Source organism: Pelmatolapia mariae, linkage group LG7, assembly GCF_036321145.2.
Source record: "Pelmatolapia mariae isolate MD_Pm_ZW linkage group LG7, Pm_UMD_F_2, whole genome shotgun sequence".
NCBI lineage: Eukaryota > Metazoa > Chordata > Actinopteri > Cichliformes > Cichlidae > Pelmatolapia > Pelmatolapia mariae.
Window position 1 is genome coordinate 49,806,969 of NC_086233.1, and position 15,847 is coordinate 49,822,815.

The 15,847-nt window shown below is 41.2% G+C and overlaps 2 protein-coding genes across 3 annotated transcripts; one reads left to right on the forward strand and one right to left on the reverse strand.

Annotated features, from left to right (window-relative positions):
• Positions 1–238: 238 nt before the first annotated feature.
• Positions 239–2,135, forward strand: duox2 (dual oxidase 2). The gene is made up of 7 exons (XM_063480362.1): positions 239–385; positions 598–655; positions 746–880; positions 1,045–1,249; positions 1,354–1,568; positions 1,661–1,851; positions 2,124–2,135. Exons 1-7 carry the CDS (start codon positions 239–241, stop codon positions 2,133–2,135), a joined length of 963 nt encoding a protein of 320 aa, XP_063336432.1.
• Positions 2,136–3,110: 975 nt separating this feature from the next.
• Positions 3,111–15,791, reverse strand: apba2a (amyloid beta (A4) precursor protein-binding, family A, member 2a). 2 transcript variants are annotated; one of them, XM_063479483.1, is made up of 12 exons: positions 15,685–15,791; positions 11,142–12,384; positions 10,783–10,887; positions 10,548–10,587; positions 10,320–10,465; positions 7,289–7,375; positions 7,010–7,195; positions 6,694–6,873; positions 6,340–6,552; positions 5,948–6,067; positions 5,423–5,563; positions 3,111–3,883 (listed from the first exon to the last, which is right to left on the reverse strand). In XM_063479483.1, the coding sequence occupies exons 2-12, from the start codon at positions 12,351–12,353 to the stop codon at positions 3,812–3,814; spliced, it is 2,502 nt and encodes an 833-aa protein (XP_063335553.1). In that variant the 5' UTR covers positions 12,354–12,384; positions 15,685–15,791; the 3' UTR covers positions 3,111–3,811. The 2 variants fall into 2 exon arrangements, with proteins under 2 accessions (XP_063335553.1, XP_063335552.1); XM_063479482.1 differs by having other exon boundaries at positions 10,783–10,890.
• Positions 15,792–15,847: the final 56 nt, after the last annotated feature.

Genomic DNA, 15,847 nt, shown 5'->3' on the forward strand with positions numbered 1-15,847 from the left:
TGCATTTACTTCTTTGCAGCGAAGGCACACAGTGCCAGAGAAGTTAATAAGGCAGCCATGTTTATGTTTAATCATGCTGAGTTACATAGTTGTAGTAATGTAACGCACCTTATCAGCTGTGAGTAACAAGAGTGTCTATCTCTGCATCTGGGTGGGGAAACTGAGAACTCTGTCACTAACACTGTCTTCTCTGTTACGCTGTCTAGTCTCAGTTGTGTCTGTAAGAGCAGAAGCTAAGATGACTTTCTACGATGACATTTACCCATTCTACACTCTACAAAGGACTCCGTTTATCTTCAGCACCCGCTTGCTCACCATTATTCTGGTCTTCCTTGTGTTAGCGGTCAGTCTTCTTCTCATTCTGCCCGGGATACGAGGGAAGTCGGTGAGTGCAACCAAGTCCAAAAAAAGAAAAACTATTACTCACTGCAAATGAGTGACGAAACCTCACAATTGTTCTCTCTCTTTCTGCGCTTCTAACAGTGGTTGCTGAAAAGTGCAAAAATAATAGCAGTTGTAATGCTGTCATTTCAGTTTCCTCACTTTTTTTTCCATTCTAGTCACCTGAAATAATTTGTCTCTGTCTCTTCCTCTCAGCGGCTCTTCTGGACATTTAGAATAATTACCAGCTTGTTCATTGGTGCCGTGATAGTGGGTGAGTTTTGCATTCGTATTGTTTTTCAAAGATTTTATTCTTCTTGCCACCTTTGTTTTCTAGACTTTCAAGTCATTTCTTTTCCTGCAGCACTCAACTTCACTAACGACTGGGCTGAGGCCAGAATGACCACGAAAGCCACCTATAAGTCTTTCAGCAACGCGGTGGTTAACGCGGAGATCGGCTTGCATGTCGGACTGTACGGCATTAATGTTACGCTGAAAGGTGAGTCACAGTAAGCAACCTGTGACGTCTCGTCAAATATTCCTGCAGTTTTTATTGTGAAAGGAGTCAGTGCTACAACAACATCTTCTGCATATACATGTCATAAAAGTTCCTTTTTTATCTGTGTTGCTTAGTAGTATTTACATCTGTTTGATCTCACTCAGGGAATCCTGTTGTACAGTTTAATGAGACCATTGACTACAATGAGATGTTCACCTGGCATGACACTATTGAAGAATATGAGGAAGCTCTGGAGAAAGGTTTACCCAACCCCATTCTGTATATCGCTGAAAAATTCACCCCGAGCAGCCCGTGCGGTCTCATCTTTCAGTACAGATACTCTGGACGATACGCTTCTGCAACGCTCTGGTGATTGTTAATAACTCATAGCTTCATTTTGTCAAATAATACCATTGGCTCTAATTTTCGGGTGATGTAGAAATTCAAATCCCTGTGCAATAATTGCTCCACAGGACAGCGTTTTGCTGCTGGATGCTCGCCAACATCCTCTTCTCCATGCCAGTAATCCGGTACGCTGGGTACATGGTGATTGCCACTGCTGCATTCATCTTCTTCTCCATGATCTCCTTCACCACCATCATGAATGTGCCTCAGTGTGTTTTCTACATAGGAACTGACTTCTTTGAAACAGAATACAGCCATTCGTTTTGGCTGGCCCTGGCTACAGGTAAACACATGAATTTGCACATAGATTTTGCATGTTTTGCACTTGAATTTATCATTCCAAGCCTGATTGTTACTAACTCAGATGATTTTCAGGCATCCTGTGCACCCTCATTGGGCTTCTTGTGGTGATGTTTGACTTTTTGGTCCCTGAGAAGATGAAAGAGGCTTTCAGTGTTGGTGTCGACAGCTGTGAAGACGAGGATGATTCATACAGTGAGGGCTACCTGAATTCATTTTTCCTCGATGGAGTGACAATTTCACCAGTGAATTTAAAAGTTACAGAGGTAAGTAGATTCATATGGGTGATTCATACAGTTTTTGAGAAGATTAGTAATCAACAAAGTAACATTCTGCTGCCTGTTAATGTCTCAATCATTTGTTTAAAGCAGCAACAGTTCTTACCTTTAATATAAGTAAATTCTACTGTGGGACAAAACCGAATAGTGTATTAATAAGGCATTCCCATATTTAGTTTATACGGCTGCCATAGTCACCTTTATATCCATGATAAAGACGTCATTCAGCTTACTTTGATCGTTTTCTTTCTGTGTTACAGGAACATTTATGAAGCTGTGCAGATTCCCTCTCAGGGAGATTTCATTGTTCATACTTGAAGATATTTTTTGTTGAATGTGTTACAGTTAAAGTGTCGACTTTCACATGTGTTAGTTATCTGTGTGAGCCTGTAAATAATAATGTCTTAAAATTGAGTCCACTGTAAATAGTCACATTTATAAAGGTCACTCTCATGTTGTAGTAGCTGTAAATAAACATAACTTTGTATGGGATCCATACAATGTGTATATAGTGTGATGAGTGTGGATGGTAGAGCTCTCGTTGTTTAGCTTGTTTGGTAATGAAACATGAGAAAACACAAATAAATATCGATTGTACACAGAGTATACACTTTAAGAATCCGCTTTTTTTAAGGAAATGCACATTTGGTTTTATTTACATTAAACTGATCAGAAAGTTGGTCAAAGACATTGACGTATTAATAAAATTAAGCCTACTCGATCCAAGAAATTGCTTAAAAACTGAAGATTTAATACAACAGCACGCGCTACTCCCTCCAGAGACCAGTGCAATCTGGCTCTCACCAGAACAGAAAACATTAGAGTCTCTAGTTTCAGAAACACAAGTCCTAAGCTGGCAGCATTATTGAATACCTGCAAGAGCCAGATGGCACAAATTTACGACGGGACTGGTGAACACATTTCTGAACATTTAATGATATACTAAGCAAAAACAAATGTGCTTTTTATTTCTAAAAGGAGATTTCTAAGCGACCCCACACTCGTGAGAAGCAGCGAGAGCCCGAATGTTGGAACATCAGGTTTTCTTGCATCAGATTACAGATTGTTCTTGTGGCAATGTGCACAAATTCATGCACACTTGTCATTTATGTGTAGACTCAGAGAGAAACATCGTGCATGAAAGTGCTCTGATAGGTTGAACTGATTCTCTTGTAATCCTGTTAAATATGTTTTTTTTCTGTCCTGTAATTTTTTAAGAGCTGAATAAAATGAAAACAAACAAGTGCTCAGCAGTGAAACTGTATTTTCTGTGTTTACATTCATTCAGTATTGTATATTCTGATACATTCTTGTACGCTCTGGTAAAAGTAATGATCATCCATATACTGTATGTCCTTGAATAGTAAGAGTGTCTTTGGCCTTCAGCGTCACCACGATACACAGAGTTTAGTGCCTTTGTACAGCATCTTATTATCTTCTTTTGATACTAATTGTAATAGATTAACATGTTGGATTGAGAATGAATCCCTGGTCAGTAAATCGTATTCTTCATTATCACATGCATATACTGCAGAAGTTATATGGCCTTTCCAATCAAGTCCTTGAGAAATCCAAAGTATTTACAGTAGAAGTACAATTTTAAACTCCATACACATTATAAAAATGACTAAATAAAAAATAAATGTACTAATTTATCTCTTCATAAGAAAATAAACATGACCGTAAAGCTACTTTTCTTCGACACCATAAACTCACGTACAGTACTACAGACAGAGTATTCACATTGTAAGGCCATTATGACGATGTAATTCAAGATAAAACCTGGGAAAATGAGAAACGGATGTTCTTTACAGCGTCGCGACAAAAGGCCAAAAAAAATAAAATGATAGAAAAATAAATTCTCCTCGTCCCACTGAGCCACCCGTCTTATTGTCGTCACGCAGCCAGACATGCAGAGCTACAGTGGGGCTGATCCATGCAGGGTCCTCTATATGTAGACGGGCGTCTCCTGTCCCGTCAGCAGTCTGAACATCACAGCAGGCATCGTCTTCATGTTGATCTGGCACAGAGGGAGAGATGAAAGAAGCAGGGTGGGTAAAATGCTGGGTGTCAAAAATGTGGCACATTTGCCCTGAATTTGCCCCCCCAAAGACTCTGATGCAGCCCACTGGAAAGATTTGGGACTTTTAACTGCATTTTTATAAATTGTACAGCTTTTTTCTACTGATAAAGGCCTCCTTCACGATTGTTCGTACTACACCTAAGTTAAAGAAAAAAACAAAACAATGAAATGACAAAGAAATCCTAATTTTCCACCATCTAATAGAGGAGTTTGCTTTATTATTACAGGACAGTCTGGGCAATGAGATACATTTTCTGTGCTTTTACACATCTATTACTTACAGTTTAGTCCCAAAGTGTCATTCTTACAGATTTCTTCCATTTACTACAGCAGAATTTCTTTATCACATAGAAAAACTGAGACATGCAGCTAAAATTGTACTTCTGTTTTTTGTATGTGAAGATATCAGAGGGATTCTGACTGGGGTTAAACTTATGCCTCGCCTGAAAGTCAAAGTGGGCTGTATGTGGCCCACAATGTAAAGTGAGCTCCCTGGGTTAACCCATCAACTTCAGATGCATTTACACATGCACAGATGTAATCGGCCCTAATTTACTTACTCCTTTCTGTCCCACCAGAGACTGAGAAGAGGATTCAGATGTATTGCTGTCAAACAGAGATCTTTTCTATCAGAATGTACACTTGAAGAAATTACAGAGAAAATACAAGAGTGGTTGAAAATTAAGTGAAAGTTTTAAATAAGTTGCTAAACCCACATATTCAGTACATATTTTTGATTATGTTTAACTTTAAGTTTTATTTACAGCATTAAAGCATTGAGCATCACAACACAGCTTTTCCCATAAAACTGGGATCTGAACCATCAGGTGTCCTCTGTATTCTCCATCCATTTGTTTGTGTTTAATACTAGTTTGATATGTTGCCGTATTCATTTACTTTGGTCAAGAGTTAAAAAAATGCATAACAATTTCCTGAAAAAATTTAAAAAAAATCAATGTGAAGCATGAGCTGCCTGACAGTTAGTTTGAAACAGCTGAGTTTATCTAATTGATTTCATGAAACGGCAAACAACATGTGATGGTTTTATTGGAGTTAATGTACTGGACTATGAGTCAACAAGGAAGGACAAAAGAATTTCCCAAACTGTTCCTTTAAAGCACGCTCATAGGGATAAACTGTAAACTTGCACTCAAGGAAATAGATTCCTGTAATCACTGGGAAAGTACACAACAGTTCATTTCTCTGGAATGTGAATTTTCTCACACAAACATCCTTTATTGTACTAGTCAGTTTTAATGTAAAAAAATATTTAACCATGATTTGTTTAATCACAGGATTTTATTGACTTTATTGACCCATCACTTACAGGCATTCTGTGGCCCTGTGTGTACCCAGTGATTTGGCTTTAAACCAAACTCTAATGTGCATGCATCTATGAAAGGCCTGTGTGGCACAGTGTTTGTGTGGTGCAGTAATCGGAGAAAATTGCCATCTTGTGTCATGAGGAGTTCCTACCTCACCCACAGAGATGGACAGGGTTTGAACTATCTTCTCATGTGCCATGGCAACTACACTCTGACCATTTATTTCAATGATTCTGTGTCCAACACGAACGCCGCCTCTCTCAGCAATACCGCCTCGCATCAGGCTGCAGATCTGAGGAAGCAAAATAAGCCCAAATGTGTAACTGCATCATAAATACCAACACTCCCAGTCATCAAGGTATATGTTGTAAATATTAACATATTTTTGGCATGTACTAGAGTGGCTTTCATGGTTCACAGTTCATTAAAAAAATCCTCATTTATCTTGGCCCTGGTGCAGCAGCTCAAAAACTATCAGAGCAGAATGACGCCTGAGCTTTTGGCTCACAGCAATTATTTGTACATACGCTGACCTCATTATTGCTATTTTTAACATGAGCAGACATCATTGTAATGCTGTAACATGACAAAAAAAACTGCATGCATCTAAGCATCTGAGTTGAAACTTCAATCTTAAGTTTAGAGTCATGGTAACGAGTGATACGGCTGCACTCACAATGCCATTTTGAACACTGAAGCCGAGCTGGAACTTGAGATCAGGTCTCTTGATGAGGACGGTGGTGACAGGAGGGCAGCTTACAATACTCAGCTTTACCTTCACCTGGTTCTTCAGACCCTGGAACACATTCAGAAACGCATTCACATGTTTCAGAAGTCAAAAGGTTTGTGGAGGTGGACTAAAGACTGGTGCCGTCCCTGTGCTTATGTGGTATTTCTATGTGCTTGTTAGTGTCATGGTCAAATTTACATTTATTCATTCGTGTTCTTCTTTCCTGTCCACTTATTCCTTTTAGGGTGAAAAGAGGGACCACCTAAAAGTCCACTAATATTTAGATACTTTCACTCTAATTCATACTTTTAACTGGAGGTTCCTGATGTACTCCATACCTTAATGATGCCCTGGCAGGTGGCCAGTGGCAGCCCCACGAGACTGGTGTCATTGATGGACATAATCTGGTCACCCACGCTGAGTTTTCCAGAGCGAGCTGCGGGCCCACTGTTCAGCATGCTGGCCAGGATGACCGTGGGCAGAATGGAGCCCCAGCCAGACTCTACTATTACCACACCGAGGATCTCGCCTTTCTGCTTCTCTATATACAGCTGTAATACAGTATACAAGTATTTTCAAACCTTTTTAAGCACACTTTGAATTTCATATTGAAAATTTGCGAGATTCTGTTAGGGTGGAAAATCCATCAGTCATCATTTACAATTAGCCAGTGGAATAAAAAAATGTCACACCTCTTTACAGTTGTCTGAATTTGAGAAATGGATGAGGTCATCGTGGTACATTTCCTGGGAGCTGATGATGTCACTGTATTGTTTCTGGCTCAGGTCGGTGGGATTGATGCCATTGGCTCGCAGGAATTCCCTGTAGGCCACACTGAACGCCTGACCAATAGACTGTGCGATTAGCTGCGCCTACGGGAAGGGGAGCATTTGGGGGAAACCGCTCAGCAGAAAGGCTATCCCAGCTGACAACAGCAAGGAAGTGACCAGAGATTACTGTAAATATGTAAAACTAGAGCGTAAACTAGAAAAGAATGACAATACTTACATCCTCTGATTCAAAGACATAGCAGATCATTCTGTACTGGCTCTTCCCTTCGCTGGTAGAGTCCGAAGATTCACAGAGCTCCTCTGATGAGGCCTGAGACATGCGCCTCCGTGCCATCAGAACTACAATGCTACCGATGTCTGCGATGTAGGAGATGGTCCGCAAGGCACTGTCCATCATTGTTTCCTATGAGGAACAAAAGTAATGGCAATCATGTCTGAAAATAAATTGTGTTTATGCACAAGAGGAAGGCAACACACAAATTTAAGAGCCACTGACCTGTGTGTCAGCATTCAGTACTTTGACAGCTTTAGTGGAGATAAACAGGTCCACTTCTGTCATCATTTGAGAATCTTCATCTTGGCTCTTTGAGATAAACAGAATTTTAATAAGACGTTTTGCATTTCAGAGAATGAATGTGATGCTTTAATCTTGCATAGCATTTTTTTTCTTGCACCTCGATAATAATGCTTGTGCTTATGCCTGAAAGGCAGAGACAGTTTAAATTATTCTTTTCAAACGTTGCTTTTGTGACCAGCAGTTCATTTGTAGTTACATTCAAGGCACAAGCACAGGATATAACACTTAATACACAGGAACAAAAACATGTGTTACGTGGCGGTATCAAAAGAACAAAGTGGCCAAAAGAAAGACATGCAACAGCTCCACTGTGTGGTAACTAGATGAGGTTACTGCACAGCTGACTTTTTATAAATAGGTCACAAGCAACATACAGTTGTGGTCAGAAGTATATATATGTGTTATGGTCATTGTAATTTAGGGCCTTTAATTATTTCTTTGAACTGTTCATTTTCTCAGTGTGGAATGATTGTACAGCATACATCTTTATTGCACTTCAAAAAGAACTGGGTGCACAAGTTTGACTTTAGTTTGTATTTTTTTCTAATCCACACAGGTTTAGATGTATACATACACCTCCACTAATATTTGGTTAAACGTCCCTTAGCAAGTGAGAAGCTTATTCACGCTTTTGTGACCTCCAGGTTGGATTATTGTAACTCTTTGTACTACGGTCTTCCCTCTTCTCTTCTTCTTAGACTCCAAACAGTCCAAAATGCAGCAGCCCGCCTCTTGACTGGTACCAGGAAATTTTGCCCTATTACTCCTGTTCTAGCTAGCTTGCATTGGCTGCCCATAAAGTACCATATTCAATTTAAAATATTACTCCTTACATTCAAAACTATTAATAAATTAGCGCCAAGTTATCTTAGTGAACTTCTCAAACCACATACTCCTGCTACAACACTTAGATCTGCCACTCAACTACTTCTGACCCAACCCAGATCTCAGCTGAAGTCCCGGGGTGACCGTGCGTTTGCTCTGGCTGCCCCGGTACTGTGGAATACCCTTCCTCTCGACCTCCGCGCATCTGATTCCACTGCACTGTTCAAATCATGACTAAAAACCCACTTATTCAATCTTGCCTTTCCCTCTAGTTAATATTTCTTTTATGATTTTATATTATGCACGTTTATGCTCATTTAATTTCTTGTTTGCTCTGTACCTGTTGCTTTCCTATGTATCAGTGACAGCTACCTGCTTGCATACCTAGTACTTGCTTTGGTCCTATTTCTATTATCTTCCTCCTACTCTCTATGTTACTTGTTAAGCACCTTGGCATACCCTTGGTTTTTAAGTGTGCTTTATAAATAAAGTTTATTATTAATATTATTATTATTAAGTTACACCTTGACCAGAAGCTTTTTGGAGCCATCAAGAAACTTCTGGCATAATTCTTGGTGTATATTTGACCACTCTTCTTGGCACAGACCCGGTTTTTGGTAAGGCCATTCCAGCTGTTTAACGTTAGCCTGCTTCATCTATTCAAAAACCACCTCACACGTGTGTTTTGGATCACTGAGCTACTGGAACACACTGAAGAACTTGGAGATAATCATTCTTCTTCATTATTCCATCCACTTTGTGCAATGTAACAGTACTGCTGACAGCAAAACAGCCACAGTGCATGATGCTACCACCACCGCGCTTTACAGTTGGTACAGTGTTCTTAGGTTTGAAGCTTTCACCTTTACAAACATACTTGTTGTCAATGTGGCCAAATAGCTCAATCTTTGTCTCATATGACCATAAAACCTTTCTCCAGAAGGACAGAAGGTATTTGGCTTGTCCATGTGGGCAGCTGCAAATTTCACTCGAGCTTCATTTTGGAGCAGGAGCTTCTTTCTTGGTTGGCACCCTCTCAGTCCGTGATGATATTAAACTGGATTCACTGTGGACAGTGATGGTGGTGTTCCAGCAGTTTCCAGCTCATGGTAGGTTTGAGCCTTAGTGGTTCCTGGGTTATTCCTCAACATCCTAACCAAATTCCTTGTAGGGGGACAGTCTGGGTCTAAATCCAGATCTCGGCAAAGTGATGACACATCTGAATAATATAGTTATGTACAGTTGTTTAAGTTAACAGGCCTTGACCTTGTCAAGTTAAAAGACAGAATTCAGCACCACTTATTAAAAGATTAAAGTAAGTGTATTTATATAATTGAGCCTGTATGTATACTTCTGACCCTGTGTGTATTAAATAACATCCAACCTTAAATCAAACTTGTGGACCCAGTTCTTATTTTTTAAAGTAATTCAAGATGTATACTGTATAATCATTTTACCCTGAAAAAATAACAGTTCAAAAAAATAATTAAAACATACAAAATTGCCCATGATAAATGGATGTAAACTTCCATCCATCCGCTTATCCTTTTCAGGGTCGCGGGGGGCGCTGGAGCCTATCCCAGCTGTCATAGGGTGAGAGGCGGGGTACACCCTGGACAGGTCACCAGTCTGTCACAGGCTTAACACACAGAGACAGACAACCATTCGCACTCACATTCACTCCCGCATTACACCTATGGGCAATTTAGATTGATCAATTAACGTATCCCCACTAACTGCATGTCTTTGGACTGTGGGAGGAAGCCGGAGTACCCACAGAGAACCCACACCAACATGGGGAGAACACGCAAACTCCACACAGAAAGACCCTGGCCTGAACTACATACATATTATTTATTTCAACTGCAAGCATACATGTAGAATAAAGTCAAATCCCTAATAAAGTCGAGTTCCTCCAGCCAAAAATAAAAGCCAACTTTTCTAAGGCTGAAAATCCCAGATGGAGAACATGAAGAGAATCTAATCAAGTCTCCTGGACCCGAATTCAATTTGTTCCCTAGATTTCATTTCAGTTTGTTCCCAAGTTTTGATGCTGGCCAATTTAAAGATTTATGAACTAAATGGATGCATGTTGGTAGCTGTAACAACCCTGAAGAAGAAATACCTTGATTTGACTGACAGCTTCATGGGCCTGGGACATGCGGACACTCTTGGATGGGTTTTTATCAGACAAAACTTGAGTGCAGCCAAGGTAGTTAGCAGCAAAGATGATCCCATCAATAAGGTCTTCTGGCTCACAGGGACCTGGGACTGTGTGACAAAAAGACCCCTGTAACGTGCAGCACAGATTCATAAAAATGACAACATTTTGAGAATATTCTGAGATATTTACCATCCTCGAAGCTGGGAAACGAAGCAGCTTCCTGTGTTTTCTTTTAAAAAACATGTAATAAGTTGGACTTCAAGGGCAAATATTTTGCAGATACAGTATAAAAACCTATATCTATCACAATATCCACGACTGCCTACATACAAAACTTACAAAAGCAAATGTTTCTTAGGAATACGATTAAAGTTTTTTGAGCAAAAACTGGATGATAAGAAGCTAAAAGTAGCTGAATTTTAACCTTGGGAGTGTTGCTGTCTTCTGCAGAGACAGGCTCTGGACACTGAGACCTCGTCACCTGCTCTGGCAATTCCTCAGGTATTGCAGCCGGGCTGAGCTTCTCATTCTGCTAAACAAAAATAAGTGGGGGGTGTTTTCTTCTTATCTCGGACAGTTTGTGTTTTTTAACATTTCTTGTTGTCCTGTGCTGATGAGAAGAACTCATAAAAAGTGATGAAGACTATTTCTGGCGATGCATAAAATTAAAATTGTGCTGATCCCCTCTAAACCACAGCGGAGGCAGGTTTGGCACAAACATTTACAATCACAAGCCACAGGGGACAAGAGCTGACAAAGATGTGTCCTATTTGCATTGCTTACCTGCTGGGGTTTCTCTAGCCGTCTCTGTCTCTCCTCGAGAGACTCCCTCTGTTGTTCTGGTGTGTGAAGAGGAGCCAGGGATGGCTTGATAACCCTGGGTTCGCTCTCCCGGCTGTTAGCAGTGGAATTACTGGGTCTGGGAACAGGAGGAGGCTCTCTGTGAGGCTGGGGTTTCTGGGTTTCAGTAGGAGGCTGAGCATGGGAGTGGCGAGGTGGTGGAATAGGGTGTTGCTTACTGGAACTGGACCTAGCTTTGGTCCTCACGGCAACTTTTTTGCAGTCCCTGGGCAAAGTCTTTGGACGCTGCTCGGTGTTGCTGGTCATGCATCCTTTGATCCCAGAGGCGATATGCTCGATGCCCTCTCCCGTTCCCCTCCTTCCTCGCCCTTTACCCTGCCGCTCCTTCTCCTTTGAATCCATGTGAGATGGCTCACACTTCTTGCTGGCTCCTAGGACATTAGGGTTCCTTGTGACTCGGACGTCACCTTCTCTTTGCCGTTCCTCTCCCCCCTTCCTAATTCTTTCGTTCTCATTACCCTGATAAAGGCTAGCCTGCCTCTGAATACTGTCCTCCGTCTCCTCTAAATCCTCTATAAATTTGGCCCCATCTAGCACCTCTTCTATCTCATCTCCATCACCGAAGAAGAACCTGTCCTCCTGGCCCTTTTTAACTCCCCCTTCTGTTTCATCACCAGCAACTGGAGCACAATGCGACCTGAAGCGATGGCTCATCTTACTCGGCTTAGCGTCTGATTGTAATCCCTCACATATTTCTGTGCCATGCCGTGGTCTCGGAGTCATCTGGTCAGGAGCATTGGTGTTCTCATTAATATTATCACTGACAGCATGCTTTATATAGCCACCGTCCTCAGGACAGTACTGCTTGCAATACCTCATGTCCACACCGCCCTCTCTGTTCAAATGCAGAACCTCATCATAGTCCTGCTCGACATCGGAGCCCACATTGTCGTACTCAGAGCAGGTGTCCTCCATGTCCTCAGGACTAGGGTCACAACTCATGTAATAGTGATTTGCAGAAACAGGAGAAGTCAGCTGGTCATTATTATCATCCTCCAGCGCACAAGGTGGTTGCTCAGTCGCCTCGTTCACCAAACCTCCCTGCTCTTCTTGGCTCTGTCCAGGACCGGGGCATGATGAAGTGCCGGGTACCAATATTTTGGAAATGGATCCTGGACTCTTTCTATGAGCCATAATTGGCCCCTTTAGCCCACTACCCTAAGCCCTGTAAACATTAATAGAAAACCAATTTCACATTTTTGAGAAATGTTATATTTTCAACAGTATATCATCATTCAGACTCTTTATATTATTATGAAAAATAACTGAACACATATTGTATTTTGCAAATGACGTAGGTTCATCATACTGGAGAAATCACCTTCCAAAGACTTCGATGCTCTCTTTCATAAAAACAGAAACTCTTCAGCAACTCTTCCCAGTTTTCGAGCTCCTCCACTACAAGCCTACAGCACAGGTGCCGTCAAATTTAAATAACCAAACACCAAAGATTCCTCTTTGCATATGGTCAAAGATCCACTTTTGTATTACAGTGACTATCTCTGTCACACTTTAAAAACACACACACATCCTCCCTCCGTACCAAACATCCATATTTTACTTACATGCACCATCTCAGTCCATTTGTCTATGATGGTGTTTGTTATCTGTGATCTTGGTTCGTTGTGCCTGCTCTAATTTTGTCTTGATGTCCTGCAGAACAGGAAGCCTGCAGTAAAACTACAGACACACAGCCTTCCTTCTGCAACACTGCTCTCTATTCTTAGCACCTCCCACCACAGAAGCACAGACATATGCAGATGCTCCATACTGGCTTATTGTAAGTCAGTCTGCCTTCACACACAATTTAAACTCCTCTCTTGCGGGTGAAAGTCATCTGCTTAACCTAGTCTAGCTCTCTCACACACCGCTTAAAATATAATATCCTAAAAAGTTATTACAAAATTCTGGCACAAGTAATGCTGACAAAAATGTTGCCCATGCCTGCTTTCAGATTGTAGCATGTGGTGTTTTCTATAAACTATGTTATTGTTTTATAGTTTACTAAACAGTATCTTCAAGAAGCTGCCCTGAAAAACAGTAAAGAACCAAAGAACAACAACACAAAACTCTACTGTCTAAATTAGTCAGAAAGTACTTCACAGCTGAACTGATAGAAAATAATTGTGGAAAAAAAGATTACAGCTGTTAATTAAAAGTAAATGCTGGCATTTAACGAGTTCCAGCCTCTCGAATGTAACTATTTGATTTTTTTTCTGTCATTTTTTTACCGATAGTCTACAGTTGACAGAAACGAGAAATTTTAAATAGAGACATGATAGTCTACATTGACCAGACACTTTATAAGGTACACCTAAATGGTACAGAGCTGAACCCCCTTGTGCTTTCGGAACTGCCTTAATTCTTCATGGCATGGATTCAACAACGGTCTGGAAACATTCCTCAGAGACTTTGGTCCATATTGACATGACAGCATCACACATTTGCTGCAGATTTGTTGGCTGCACCTCCATAATGTGAAGTCCACCACACCCCAAAGCTGCACTACTAGATTGAGATTGGGTGACTGTGGAGGTCATCTGAGTACAGTGAACTCACTGTTCTGTTCTGGAAAGCAGTTAGAGATGATTTGAGCTTTGTGATATGGTGTGTTCTTCTGCTGTCATAAAAGGATGGACATGGTCAGAAACAGTAACCAGGTAGGCTGTGGTGTTTAAGTGATGCTCAGTTGGCACTAAGAGGCCTAAAGCTTGCCAGGAAAATATACTTGGAACCACTGCTGGTGCTGCTTTTATGTTTTTTACTCCAGATTCAGACCCTATTTTGCAGCAGTCTCAGTTTCCTGTTCTTATCTGAGAGGAGTGGCACCTTGTGCGGTCTTTTGCTGCTGTCACCCATCCGCTTCAAGGACTAACATCATGTGCATTCAGAGATGCTCTTCTATATGCATAGACTGTACCAAGTACTTATTTGAATGACTGTTGCCTTCCTATCATTTCGAAGCAGTCTGGCCATTCTCATCTAACCTCTGACATTCAACAAGGAAATTGCCGCTCACTGGATCTTATCTCTTTTTCTGACCATTTTTCTCTATAAACCCTAGAAATGGCTGTAATCCCAGTAGATCAGCAAGTTCTGAAATACTCAGAGCAGCCTGCCTTGCACCAACAACCATGCCACATTCAAAGTCCCTTAAATCAGCCCCATTTCTCATTCCAATGCTCAGTTTCAATGTCAACAGCCTGGTTTGACCATGTCTGCATTCGTAAATATGCATTTAGGCATATGCCATTAACTTTGTTGCCATGTGATTGGCTGATTAAATATTTGCGTTAACAAGCAGCTGAACAGGTGTACCTGACAAAGTGGCTGGTGAGTGTACATTCAACATATATTCTCAATCAAGAAAACATCTGGCAGATTGAGAAATAGGGAAATATCTGTTATTCGCAGCCCTACGGTAATAATACAAATGTACAACAGCAGGATTTAACACCAGTAAATTAGAGAGTCTCCATCAATACAACATAAAAATGCTGTTGATTGTATTTATCAATATTATAATTATATAATTTATGATTCTCTCAGCTCTGAATTCCACCAAATCTCTTTTCATCCCTGTCATCATTTAAAAGAAGTGAGCTCCTTAAGTGTGAATGTGGTGCTCTCAGTCTAGTAATACAGGCTTTATATTTGATTAGTACAGGATATGTGAGAGGCAGCACACTGACAGTGCTGTGCTACACGCCCAGTATAAACATGTCATCATCAGCATCCTCATCTCAGCATGAAGCATCTAAGCTTGAAGCTGAAAAGAAAAATCATAGAGCAAATTATTTGGCTCAAGCTAAAAAGACTCCACAGCGAAATGAATCCTATCAGTGTTGATCAGGTCATTATGCAACTGGGATTATAGCATCATCAGCACAAAAAACCTCTAATCCCTGCTAACAGACCTAAGCATGACTTCTCCATGGTGCTGAACTGGCAATTAAAACAACAAGGGCAATTACAGAGTAGAACTGGCCTTCACCATTGCAGTTTTCTTGCATCTGCCCTGCCCTTGAAGAATGAGTGGTAGTATTTTATAAAGCTATTACGCCTAACTTTTGCCGCAGCTGCAGGGGTGGTTGTTGTTGTGCCTCCAGTCTCCCCACAAGTGGACGCCGCATTTCCCTCTGCCTAGATGTCGATAAGATAATCGGATATGTCCTGCGCATATAGCGTGCATTAATGGAGCGCGCTCCCTCCACACACGCTCTCTAGTGGTTATACCATCTGGATGCATCTTGTTATCCTACAGCAACTGGAAAATTCACATCGACCTTGATGTGAAGCATCGAGACTGCACCATGCTGACACCCAACTAATGGGCTGATGTGCCACAGGAGCAGGCACATCTAGCATCGTTTTCGCTCTGTGACAGAAACACGAGCAGGCCTACATGCATCAATATTGCATGCTCCCCTCTATACGTGCATTAATATATGTGTGTGCCACTTACCGACATCAGTCCTGTGGGGGCCTCTCCCTTAAAATGCCCGTTTGCTGATCAGATGAGATTGCTCTCCGGGATGGTGATTTTTGAATAAAAGCCGCACAGCAGCCCAGGAACCTGTGTAGAAAATACACCCCCTAACACAGGCACACACGCACCATGTGCTCTC